Here is a 13,033-nt window from a genome sequence, read left to right on the forward strand (position 1 = left end):
TTAGGAAGCACTTCATGAAGTAGCCTCTCAAGAATTCCTGTCTAATGACTGAAATATCACAAGCATTGGGTAACAAGAAAGATAATTCTACAAAGTATTTAAAGGTAAAGGCCAGTTTTGGAAACGCCCCCCTCTCAAAAAATGAAATGGAAGCTCTTATTACCAATGTTTTGACTAATACGTGATCATACAAATTTTGCCGAAAAACCGCCAACTAATTGATATATTTGATAAATTAGTATATCTATTTGGACCTGATAGATATAACGCACGTGTGCGTAGTCCCATATACATCTTTCTGTGTACAGTGCTTGTAACTTTACCAAGACTGGGCCAAATTTCTTATTAATTTGATGATTCCAGAACCTTGCAGTACACACCAATACTTATATGCTAGATGATCAACCTCTTCTGATCGATTCCACGTTTCTTTCACAAAGCAATCGCATGACCATAACTGGTCTTTATCTTTTAAGGGTTAACATCGTAATTAATTACTATCAACATATTGCCCTTTTATTGTCTCCTTGCATTTCAGAGTTGCATGGAACTTCTTTAATAATTTCTTTCTGAATAAAAGCCTAATATACAACAAGGTAGAATCCTCTTAAAATCTAACATTTACACATTACAATCTAATTCAACAATTGATTTCAGAGAAGAGAACACTTATAAAAAATGAACAACTGCATCGCCAAACAAGTGCCATACAATGTACATACATCTTCATCTAACACCATTTAAAAAAATTACTAACAGATATTTCATTTCGTTATGAAATATTGTTTAAAACAGGTCATACATAGGAATACATTTAACAATTTGAATAATGAAAACAACTTCTGAATACATTGCCCGTCACAAACACACATTGATTGCAAATAGTTATAATCTACATTGAAAGGATATTAACAAATGTTTGACATCTTAACTCTTTATTTGCTTTTGTCAACTAATGAAACAAACACTTGATTGCAACAGTTTATTGATATCACATGTATAACATGTATATGTACAACATACTTCAAAACAATATAGCCGTCTGGGATTTTAAAGGGAAATCCAACCTTAGTTAAACTAGTCTATTAGAAAAGAGAAAAAATCAGAGAACCATACTGGTGAAAGTTTGAACAAAATCGGACAATAAATAAGAAATTTATGAATTATTGAACGTTGTATGGGGACTTTCAATTGGTTGAATCAGTAATGTCACTGTGATGTTCTGCCAGACAACTTTCTCATTTGTTTCAACACAGAATCTAACTAAAACGTCACTTCTGTCAAAATGTATAACTCGGGAAGGTCTTTTCTTTCTCAGTACAGGACCTATACTAGTATGCTATCCAGAATATTTCACATTTCAAACATTCACAACTCTTTTATTATTGGTCGGTTTTATTGAAACTTTCACCATTGTGTTTCTCTGATTATTCTGATTTCATACAAATTAACTTATTACAATGGTTGGATCACCCTTTAATTCGTAGCAGATAAAGAATATGAATAGCTTGGAAGATTAATATAGCAATCATAGGCTTGGTGCAGCTAACAAAACAAATCCATAATATAAAAATATATTATTTTTTTCTGTAAACTGAGCACAATCAAATATTTACAACTCAAGTACTGCGCATCTCTTTCTTTTTACACTATGCACATCCTAAGTACAAGTACGTCCATTACACACTCAGATTTAAAACAAATAATCAACAACAAATAAAATAATTTGAATACTCATTGCAAGAAAATACCTCATCCTTTCTCCAAAAATAGAGTAGTACATCATTTTCATGTCAGTCTGCCATAATCACAAAATCAATGTATCAAACTAAAATTGTTATCAATGGAATGTACTAAACTTTGTTCACCGAATACATTTTCTGAAAGAATGTTGTTACAAAATTTTTTTCCCAGAAGTGAAAAATAATCTTACAGAATCCGGAGCAGCAAACTGGATTTAGTAACAATGAGCAGTCTTTGGTATACATACAGTATGTACTGTGAATAACAGGAGTGGATGTGGAGAATTAAAGTGAGCTTCATCAATTCAAGGCATGGGAAATTAATGGAGCCAAATTGAAATTTGCATTTCAATCGATGGACTTTACACAAAAAAAATATATATATTTGTCTGAGATATAAAAGATGAAAGCTGATATGAGTCTGAGCAGAACTCCTTGAATGTCTTACCAAAACGTACTTTGTTATAAAAATATATGAAGGCACATTGCAAAATAAAAGAAGTCTTATAGTGGATAGCACAGGGGTGATAGTGAGCACTAAAAAACAATAGTTTTTTTGTTTTTTTTTTTCCCTCAACCCCCCCCCCCCCCCCCCCCCCCCCCCCGAGTAAAAAAAAAAAGAAGAGGATTCGCAACAACATTTCACCCTTTCGAGTAAGAAAATTGGAGAAAAAAATAGGGCAAAATAGGGAAGAATAGAGAAAATAAGGGGGAAATCAGGAAAATCAGGATAAAAAAGGGAAGAAAAAAAAAATCTGGTAAAAAAATCAAAAAAAAATCATGAAGAATTTTTTTTTTTAAATCGCAAAAAATCAACAAAAAAATAGGGAAACCGATTTAAATCGGGATTTTATCAGGCCTGATAGCAGCAACATCAGAGGACATTACATTTTGTAATGCTTCATGAAATTGTCTGTTTAGAGCCAGAAGGGCATTACCTCTGTGTTAAAGTAAAGTATATGAGCCAACACCCTTCTAGCCCCAACTTGATGAAACAACATTCTCTCATAAGATCAAACATAAAGGCATGTTTTTGAAGGTTTCATATTGTGCTAGTACAAGAGAATTCTGTAAAGCATAACAAAAAGCTGGTCACTTTCAATTATTTCCCACATTTTTAAATCATCAGACTGGAATGTATACACATACAAATGAATAGATTCATTTATATTTTGGCAGAATACAATAATTTGGAAGCTTTTTTTTTTAAACGAATACATTTACTTAGCAGTTATTCATAAAATAAAACAACACAATGGGCTTGGAAAAATAGAGCTTATTGTTGATTGCAACATTGTAAATGTACAGTAGACAGTTTGAATAATCTAACCTATTTCTACATCCCTGCAACACCATGTATAACATGGCTTGTAATTATAACACAGAAATTGCAATTGGTTTTACATGTATAAAAATGAACCTATATTTGATTGCAACTATTTTCAATACCCTATACCCTATTGTACATACCCTATATATCATGTTCATATAACGTAATACCATGTTTTCATGTTTGCACATGCCAATAAGTGATGCACAAGGCTATTGATACTGGCTCAGGTCGATTTGGGAGAAAGTTTGATTATTTTTTCGTCGAAATCCTGTTGATGTGGTGGTACTGCAAACCTCGCTCATATTTTTTTGAAGTAGTTGCCATTTGTGTCAATAATAAATGGAATAGAAAGACTTTTGAGCAATAAACCGAGCAGTATGGTAGAAATTATGGAATACTTTGGATGGAATTCTTGTTTTAATTACATCACACACAAATAACAGAATACATGGAAACATGGATGGCATTGAAATCTATTTTCTTCTTCAGTTTCCTGGTTGTTTTAGAGTACTTACGAAATCTGGAATTCTTAGCAGTTTTCTATGAATACACATGTACATGACAAAATACTTGACCAGTTTCCACAAACAATAATATAATTTGCTGATGATTCATTCAGTAAAGGCATTCATATAGTGTGCAAGGTGCTGCTCCATACATGTAGTACTAATAACAAGAAAAACAGTGGGCTACATGTATTGTATAGCGCTCATGTCTGTCAGACTCGACACTCTTGGCGCTCAACAATTATTATGCCGGCTTTAGCATGGCTGCCATCACGGCGCTCTAGCATTTCAAAGAATTACTTCCTGCCAGGTACCCATTTACCTCACCTTTCTTGGGTGCGGCACATACAGATTAATGTCTTGCCTAAGGGCGTTAGTTCCATGACGGGGCTCAAACCATGAATCATGTGATCCACAGTCAGGTGACGTAGCCACTAGACCACACATGTAAAATTTAAAATACATGTATTTTTAGTGAGAAAAACAATTTGATCAATGGTGAGCAAAGTATTCAATCATCAAAAGAGATATCGCACAACACAAGAATGATATACATTAAAATGCAATATGTGATATGATCAAAATAATGGCTCTATAGTATCTTTTGCAGGGCTCATCACCAACCATTCTGTAAGTCTGTATTAAGCATGAGACCACTGTAAAAGTGTCCTAATTTTCTGGGTCCAGACTGAAGATTTTGGGGGCCCATGTGCGCTGTTAATGTCAAGCCTTGCCTTTTTTTTTTGGAGGGGGGGGGGGGGGGCTTATCTCTCAAAAATTAAGACAGGTAGTTACAATTTGGCAACAGTATTGGTGACAAAAGCCCATGGAGATTTTGATCACTGATTTCAGTTGTGATTTTTTTTCATTTTTTTTTTTCACTTAGGTCGGTTGTAAAAAAAAAATGGTAAAAGGCGATTCCATGCAATGTGGTCCGTACAACAAGTCTTTTTTTTCCTTCACATATTTCATCAAAAACTGAAGAATCTTATGATATGACCGATGAATAATGGTGCTTTCTGTTATTACTACCACTAGTCATAGTCATATTAAAAGATCATTCATCCATTGATAAAATATATGGATAAATGTCACATGTAATACGTGACACATTGCATTAAAGCACTTTATGACAAACAATAGGGACAAAAACAACTTTACATAGCTGAGAGCTGGTTATCTTCTTCCGTTATTATTGACACTATCATGCCAGGTACCGGTACACATTTACCTCACCTTGGTTTAATATATGGATAAATGTCACAATGTCATGTTATACGTGACACATTGCATTAAAGCACTTTATGACAAACAATGAGAACGAAAACAACTTTACATAGCTGAGAGCTGGTTATCTTCTTCCGTTATTATTGACGCTATCGTGGCTCTTGTATTTGGCATTCATGACAAAATAATCATCCTGTATAGTTTCACCCTCTCCTAGCTCTACTGCTCGTCCGATCCGCTTCATGGACGTCACGACGTGTTTATCGAGGTAGGATTCTAACGTCTCCCATCCACCGCCGACGCGGACCATGACATGTCGCCCTCGCAGCATCTAGAATCAATAAAGAGATGGTTGAATAATTATGATATATAATATATTATTAACCGTATCAGACATCTGAGCAGGGCAATTTTTAAATGGTATTGCCCTCAAGGTTTTGATGGATAAGTCACCAAAATTACAATAAGTTAGTCCGCGCAGAAAAGTCAATGGGATTTTGTGTGTAATTTGGCGGGCAATATAGGTTATATAGAAAACCAATGCGCAAATATTTTACCCCGCTCAGAAGAGTCAATGGGATTTGTGTGTAATTTGGCGGGCAATATAGGTTATACAGTAAGTCAATGGACAAATATTTTAGCCCGCTCTGAAAAGTCAATGGCAAAATGCGTGTTAAACTAGTGCGCAATAATGTAGTGCCAGTTGTAATTTACATCGCGCATCAGCTATTGTAATTTACATCGCGCATCGTGTATTAGAAAATGCGCACTTTGCGCGAACTCCATTGTGACGTAACAATCACACCCTAGGCAAACTGTTTGCAGTGTATCGAAAATCTGTCAAACACTGGATGAACAGTGCTGGTTTGACAATGTTTTTGCAACTTCTAATGCTAGGAAACCCTGTGTAGCCTACATAATTTAAGAGTATAAGATAGTAAGAGTTTCTTGTTTGCTCTAGATGTCTGATGTGGTTAATAATAGTAATATTGACTGCCTAATTCAGGGCAATACGACTTGTCATATATCACCCTCACCTTCGGTTCGGGCGATATATGTCATATTGCCCAGAAGGCAGTCAATATTACTTAATTATTTGGAAGATAAGTTGATAATGGAAATCATAAATGAATACAACATTGCTTTAGGCTTGCGGGTGCACCATGTGAGAGAGAGGGGGGATTAAGGAGTATTGAAAAGTATTCTCGGTAATCTTTCTTGAGGGTGTGTAGTCCTTGAAAAAGACTGTTGGTTATCTTTCTTAGCTTATAGTTCTAAGGAGAACTATAGCGCTTGGAGAGGATGGGTGGTGGGAGTGGCTCGACGTTTCGAACAGGTTGACTATCCGTCGTCAGGAGTGGAGAATAGCTGGCGTGCGTGAGCTTAAGTCACCGGGGTGCAGACGTGGGGGAAATATACATGACCGTGTGGGCTTGAGTCATCGGGAAGTGGACATTGCTTTTATAGCGCATATCAATGCGCTTACATGTAAGTTTACATGCTATTAGAGTGAGGAGGTGTATAGAGGAATTGTGCTTGACAAAGATGTTAAAGTTTGAGCAAGTATCTGGTATTGTACTACTCTTATAATAAATAAACTGTAAGCCAGTATAGTTTGTGTAACAATAATAGAAGATTGATGTCTAAAATACTCACCCTGATCAAGACGATCTTTCCTCCAATGTTGTACTTTCCTTCTGATATCCTATGGATGTCCGTCACTTTCTTCTCTTTAGAGATCTTACGAACCTAAAGCAATTGAAGGAAAAAAAGGGAATCAAGCAACACTGCCAAGATATATCAAAATACTATCTGCTAGTACTTTAGCTGTGACAAAACATTGATCTAGAGTGTCAGGGATAACTATTATAGTTACGTTTCTCTCCTCCTTCTCAATCTCTTTCTCAAGTTTGAGTATTCATGTGATAAGATCTTATAGGCTGAAACTGGTCTTAAACTATAACTGGTCTTAGACTATAACTGGTCTAGGTCCTTACCTGTTCATCTAACGTTGAAACCTTTTTTGCTGAGTCCGGTCTAGGGTTTCTCTCCTCCTTCTCAATCTCTTTCTCGAGTTTGAGTAATCCTGTGATAAGATCTTATAGGCTAAAACTAGGCTTAGACTATAACTTATGGGTCAAGCTCGCTATCCATAACGCATGATAAAATGAAAAGCGAGCTTTTATGAATAGCGGCCCTTTTAATTAGCGAACAAACCATAGACAATTTATCTCGCTATTCACAAGGACCTCCTTTCATAAGGACCACTATTCATAAGGACCGCTATCCATAACCCATAACTAAATGAACAGCAGTCCTTATAAATAGTGAGCAGACCCCGATCTTATAGGCTAAAACTGGTCTTAGACTGTAACTGGTCTAGTTCCTTACCTGTTCATCTAAGGTTGAGACCTTTTTAGCCGAGACTGGTCTAGGGTTTCTCTCCTTCTCAATCTCTTTCTCAAGTTTGAGGATTCTTGTGATAAGATCTTATAGGCTAAGACTGGTCTAGGTCCTTACCTGTTCATCTAAGGTTGAGACCTTTTTAGCCGAGACTGGTCTAGGGTTTCTCTCCTCCTTCTCAATCTCTTTCTCAAGTTTGAGTAATCCTGTGATAAGATCTTATAGGATAAAACTGGTCTTAGCCTATAACTGGTCTAAGCTCTTACCTGTTCATCTAAGGTTGAGACTTTTTTTGCTGAGACTGGTCTAGGGTTTCTCTCCTCCTTCTCAATCTCTTTCTCAAGTTTATAAAGTAATCCTGTGATAAGATCTTATAGGCTAAAACTGGTCTTAAACTATAAATGGTCTTAGACTAGTATAACTGGTCTTAAACTATAACTGGTCTCAGACTATAACTGGTCTAAGTTCTTACCTGTTCATCTAAGGTTGAGACCTTTTTAGCTGAGACTGGTCTAGGATTTTTCTCCTCCTTCTCAATCTCTTTCTCAAGTTTGAGTAGTCCTGGTGGTTCTATGCCAAGCCTTGATCCAAGGCGAGCTAATTCATAGATAGTCACTAGCACATTCTGCGGTGATCTCCTTAACACTGAAACAAAGAGAGAGAAAATTAGCGATACACACACACACACACAAATAAATATAGATGCAGTCACAATAACATGTTCATGAAAGTAAACAAAGTGATCACAAACTGAATATAATTTGAACAGCTAAAAACAACAAAAGAGAGATCTGAAAATAACCATTGGTATTTTGCTTCAAATTTCTCTCCTTTATATTAATCACAAATGAATATCCAAAACGTAAAATGTTATCTTGTGTATTTACATTAATTCTTCCTAGGTATCTTCCTAGAATTTTAATGAAAAGAAAACGAGAAAACAAAAACCACAGCAAAGAAATTTTGGTTGATTTTAACCTAGCACTGTTTTCTCAGAACAATATATGTAGAGCGCCTAGAACAATTAGTATTAAGCACTATATAAATATTGCTATCATTATTTATTATTATGTACAGTGACAGTGTATGTATATGCTGTAGTTAAAGTAAATAGCGATGATAGAAAACCATATTCTTACTGCATTACACGTGTCTTTTGCTTAAATAGTTAGAAAAATTACCCATACACCTCACACTACACAAACTTATATTGAATAGCAATTGAGATGATGTACAGTATATGGAATGGAATGGAATTCAAGTGCTGCAAACAGCCTGAAATGTGTACACTTTTCCCCAGTAATGAACTTTTAAATTCTCTTGTTATATGAACAATATACATATAAATCACGGAGGAAATCCATCTTGTGAATTCATTGCTGCTATGCCAGCCAAGCCTTAAGGTTCAGACTTTTATTAATAATTTTATTTACAGGAATGACATGTGTACATGTATGAATACAAGTAAACTAGTCTATTAGACATTGTTCATGACGACACTGCCTTTGTTGTATACTTTCAATGACTAACAATCAATACACACAAGGCCATTACCTCACAATAGAATACAGTGCGATACACCCACAGAATGGTCACACCTGACTGAATGAGTGTATAAACACATCCCACATTCATCTTTTTACAATGCCATTCAATCTAAATTCAAACTAGGACTTCTACAATGCATGACTAGTGAATAAATTGTGCAGCTGTAAACAATAGCAATTGTATGTATGTGTTGTTTCCTTAAAGTATGCCAATCACTGAAACATATTTTGCTCTTGGTGTATTAAAGGCATTCCATATATATATATACAGTATATTGCTTCAAAATATGAGCATTAGATTAGGCCCAAGTCATTATGGGTTTTGCAGAACCAGAGTTTTTTCGGGAGAAAATAAAATTATTTAGAGGAACAGCTACAAGTTTGTTTTTTAAACATATTTGTGGTTTACACCCAGTAAATAAGATTGATTGATCGATCTGTATTGAAAAAAAAATCTTTGAACCAGCGGGACTGGATTTACTGGGTGTAAGCCACAAATATGTTTAAATAATTGAAATTTCTCCCAGGAAGCATTACATTTATAAACAGTTTGTTTTTGTTTCTAATATTAAGGAATGCAGGAAGGAGTCACGCTTCGCGGTACCGACCGCATTCAGAAACGGATGTCAGAATTAACTCACAGAAAACTGAGCAAGTTACACTCGTACCACACACAAGACCAAAACACTGATTAGACTATTGAAATCAAAATGTAAAAGGCATTAATTAAATAATTAATTGGAATATGATCTATGATCTATAATACCCTTAAAATTCAGATATATTCTCTTACCTAGACCATCAGTTTCAAAGAGACAGGTATCTTCTAATCCAAGCTCACGACACCAAGACAAAAATGTTGCAATGTTATCACGTGCAAAGAATGATTCTGACGTGGCGTTCTCTCGACATTTGATTTTTCCTTGTGGAACATTCTGTGAAACAACAAGAAAAAACAACATGATACCCGGTATTCAAAATGTACAATGTGAAAACAAAGTTTGCTATAATATTCCACAATATTTTGAATAAAACCTTTATTGATCTGACATGACATTGTTGCTTTATAAACAAAGATAAAATATCCTCTATAATATGACAACAACCTGTTGTACATATGTATTTAAATAAATTTTGTTAAAAATACTTACATCTTTGAGTTGATGGCCTGCTTTTTTACATTCTACAGCTTTGCGTTGGATTAATTGAGCAAGCTTACAGAGTAGTACACCATTGTCTAATGAGTCCATGAACGTGTCAACTTCAACACTGACATCTGAAGAAAAAAATTGATAGCACTTATTGAATAATGGAACATATATTATATCACAAGTAGTAGTTCAAATATTGCACAGCACCCGTAGAAAGAATATGTAAGACCATGTACAAAGTAATGACGCTTCTTCGCGAATTAAGTAAAGAAGAAGAAACTTATAATCTCTATAAAGTAATAAGGCCTCAGAACCGAGTAGAGAAACAAGCGAAGAAATAGGACAAGAATTAAGATGAAGCTGAATTAGCTTTGCTGTAGATAGACTCTAGAATACGTGTGCTCTATATGAACAGCTCAGGAGAAGTATTAAATTATTTAATTATATCAATGCTCCTCCTAAAATTCTTCAATTTCGACTTCTGATCTAGAAATTCCAAGTGTTATTAAAGTTATACCCATGCAATCCGGAAGCATGTAATGAGAGTACAGTGCAGAAGTACAGACTAATGTTATACAAAATGCCTTGTAAACTTAAAATATCTGTATAAAGTATGGAAATTAAAAAGTAACATTTATATTAGTATTTAGAGTAAAGTACCCGGTTTTCGGCCACTTAAGACAAAATCCTATTTATTGGACTCTTTACTTCCTATTTATTATCATTTCTTGTTCAAATCATGAAGCAAATATTATTATTATTTAAACAAAAAAAGAATCCCCCAAAAAAATCACGAATTGCCATGACAATATTCATTTCAATTTTCACTGTTTTGGAGCCGGTTATCGGCCGAGCGTTTCAGTTTACGGCCGCATGTACAAAGTCAATCGGAAGCGCTCGCGCGCGCCGTGCGTTTCTGCGCTGATGTATAGCACACGCGGGCGGAGCAGGTATCCCACGCCGGAGCTCCCGGGTGCTCGCCTGACCGAATACAGGCACAGCGGTGATCGGAAGTTGGAATCTGAATTAGACGGACATATCGTGTGTGCGTCGCGGTGTGCGGCTGCATTGATTTAATACATGCGATGAGATACTTTTGAGCTTGCGACCAGCACAAAATCGGGCTCTATATCTGAAAAATACTTGAAATAAAGCTCATTTTATGGTACCCATATTTCTTACATACACGCGTAAGAAACTCGATTTTTCAGATTTGGGTAGCGGGACCGCCGATTACATCGCTAAAATGTGATATTTTAGGATATATTTTTCATTGCAAATGTGGTTCTTCAGTGACACTGGCATGGTATGGTATGTGTGGGATATGTGTTATGCTATTATGCGATGTATTTTAAAGTGATTTTACCATGTATCCAACCAATTGGCCGAAAACCGGAGCTGACCGATTACCGGGTACTTTACTCTATATAACTGTTAAATTAATAGTCTCTGACTTAGAAACAAATAATACCAACCGGAGACTTAAAAATTAAAGAAAATTACAGGCAGTGGTTGTATGATTTTATTCTCTCCCTTTCTCTCTTTTATCTTTAAATTTCAATTCTGTTTTTTACCATTAGCTTTAAGCCTTTAAAACATTAATGCTACATAAAAGTGGGGGAGAGAGCTGGGAAGGTTTTTGTATGATCGAGTGTACAGTTATATAAAGTATGTATTACTTACTCTGTTAAACTCTATTGAATTGGGGGAGGGGCAATATGTGATTGACATGAATTCTTTTAAATGGTACATATAGATCTATACAGTAAGTACCTAACACTCTTGAAAGCCATTCTGCCAAGTCTTCTGTGAGAGGTATCAAACTCTTCTGGGCACTTTTGTTGATCTCTTTAGAGTACGATAATGAGTCACCAGTTCCACACTCATTAGCCATGCTATCATCATTGCTTCCAATCTAAAATGAAATACCATAGGACAAATAAATCATCAACATTTTCATTTTCATCACCACATCAAACTAAATTCATAAAAATACGCCACTCCCCCCCCCCCCCCCCCCCTCAAAAAAAAAAAAACATGAAAGTGATTATTTCACACAATTCATAAAAATGGAAAAATATTTAGGATGGTTAGTGCATGTCATGCATACATTTCATTAAATCCGAAGGCAGTTACAGGCAGCTTCCCTTAATCATTTGTCCTTGAAATTGAATTAGTCACTGACATTTTAAATAATGTGACTTCATCATTCATGCCAGCATTGCAAGTCTGGTCAGGTTAGAATTCTCAATCTCAGTAGATCTAAGGAATATATATTATAGATCTAGATTCACATCCTTTAATTACCTTCATAAACGAAGGAAAGATCATTGTGGTAGACTCTCACTTTCGTTATATCTAGGCTACTAGGCCATAATTTCATTTTCCCTAAAAGACAGACTGAAGTGCCACCTGTAACCTGTTCAAATACGGTGCCCGTGAAATGGCACTGTCATCCACGCAACAGGTCGCCGATGCTGCGGGTATGCGATCCCTGCGGGTTGCTATGCCTGCCTCCTGCTAATTTATAATGCAAGTATTACGATAATTTTCGATGTAATCATTACTTATGAGGCGCATAATGTCGCAAGAATCTTAAAGCAATTCTACAGTACGGTTAAAATCGTCAGATTTAAAACCTACCTCTAATTAGAAGCATACAAACGGAGTTTCCAAGTCGTGTGTCTGCCGCGCATGTCAATCAAGTTGTCAACAAAAACAATCAATGTCAGAAATCCAGATATCGCGGTAGGGCTCGGTATCGATATTGCAATAAAATCGTTTATGCATATAAGCGCATGCACACTGTTGCACAGGATGTAGGATTTTGTTTTCCTGTCGTCGTGATGAAATGCAAGGAGAGATATTATATTAGAACATCCTCTATTAAGGATAGAAGAGAAATTTTTTTTTTTTTTATTTCAACAAGGGGTGTGCGGTCATTCAAGAACAGAACAATTAAATAAACAACAACAGAAAGGGTGAAATCGGGTGAAATCACAGTTGCCTTTCTTTAACCCCCCCCCCCCCAGCCCCCCTTGGGCAATCTTTCTCTGATAAAATAAACCAGCATAGCATCTTCATACAGTATTCCATTCTCTCTCTCTCTCTCCCTCCCCCTGGC

The 13,033-nt window shown here is 35.8% G+C and overlaps 1 protein-coding gene across 1 annotated transcript; it reads right to left on the reverse strand.

Annotated features, from left to right (window-relative positions):
• Positions 1 to 4,538: 4,538 nt before the first annotated feature.
• Positions 4,539 to 12,641, reverse strand: LOC115924947 (growth arrest-specific protein 2-like). The gene is made up of 7 exons (XM_030987944.1): positions 12,553 to 12,641; positions 11,683 to 11,824; positions 9,910 to 10,034; positions 9,552 to 9,693; positions 7,684 to 7,856; positions 6,465 to 6,557; positions 4,539 to 5,139 (listed from the first exon to the last, which is right to left on the reverse strand). The coding sequence occupies exons 2-7, from the start codon at positions 11,801 to 11,803 to the stop codon at positions 4,933 to 4,935; spliced, it is 861 nt and encodes a 286-aa protein (XP_030843804.1). The 5' UTR covers positions 11,804 to 11,824; positions 12,553 to 12,641; the 3' UTR covers positions 4,539 to 4,932.
• Positions 12,642 to 13,033: the final 392 nt, after the last annotated feature.

This window comes from Strongylocentrotus purpuratus, unplaced genomic scaffold (assembly GCF_000002235.5).
Source record: "Strongylocentrotus purpuratus isolate Spur 01 unplaced genomic scaffold, Spur_5.0 spur5_scaffold_17, whole genome shotgun sequence".
NCBI classification, from domain to species: Eukaryota; Metazoa; Echinodermata; class Echinoidea; order Camarodonta; family Strongylocentrotidae; genus Strongylocentrotus; species Strongylocentrotus purpuratus.

What these genes read in the sequence shown, in the direction of transcription:
- LOC115924947 (XM_030987944.1), bottom strand. Translation starts at nt 11,803, where the DNA reads ATGGCTAATGAGTGTGGAACTGGTGACTCATTATCGTACTCTAAAGAG. An exon ending in CAGGCCATCAACTCAAAGAT is followed by an intron (nt 9,694 to 9,909) that starts GTAAGTATTTTT and finishes GTTGTTTCACAG; the next exon opens with AATGTTCCACAAGGAAAAAT. An exon ending in TCTCAACCTTAGATGAACAG is followed by an intron (nt 6,558 to 7,683) that starts GTAAGAACTTAG and finishes CAATTGCTTTAG; the next exon opens with GTTCGTAAGATCTCTAAAGA.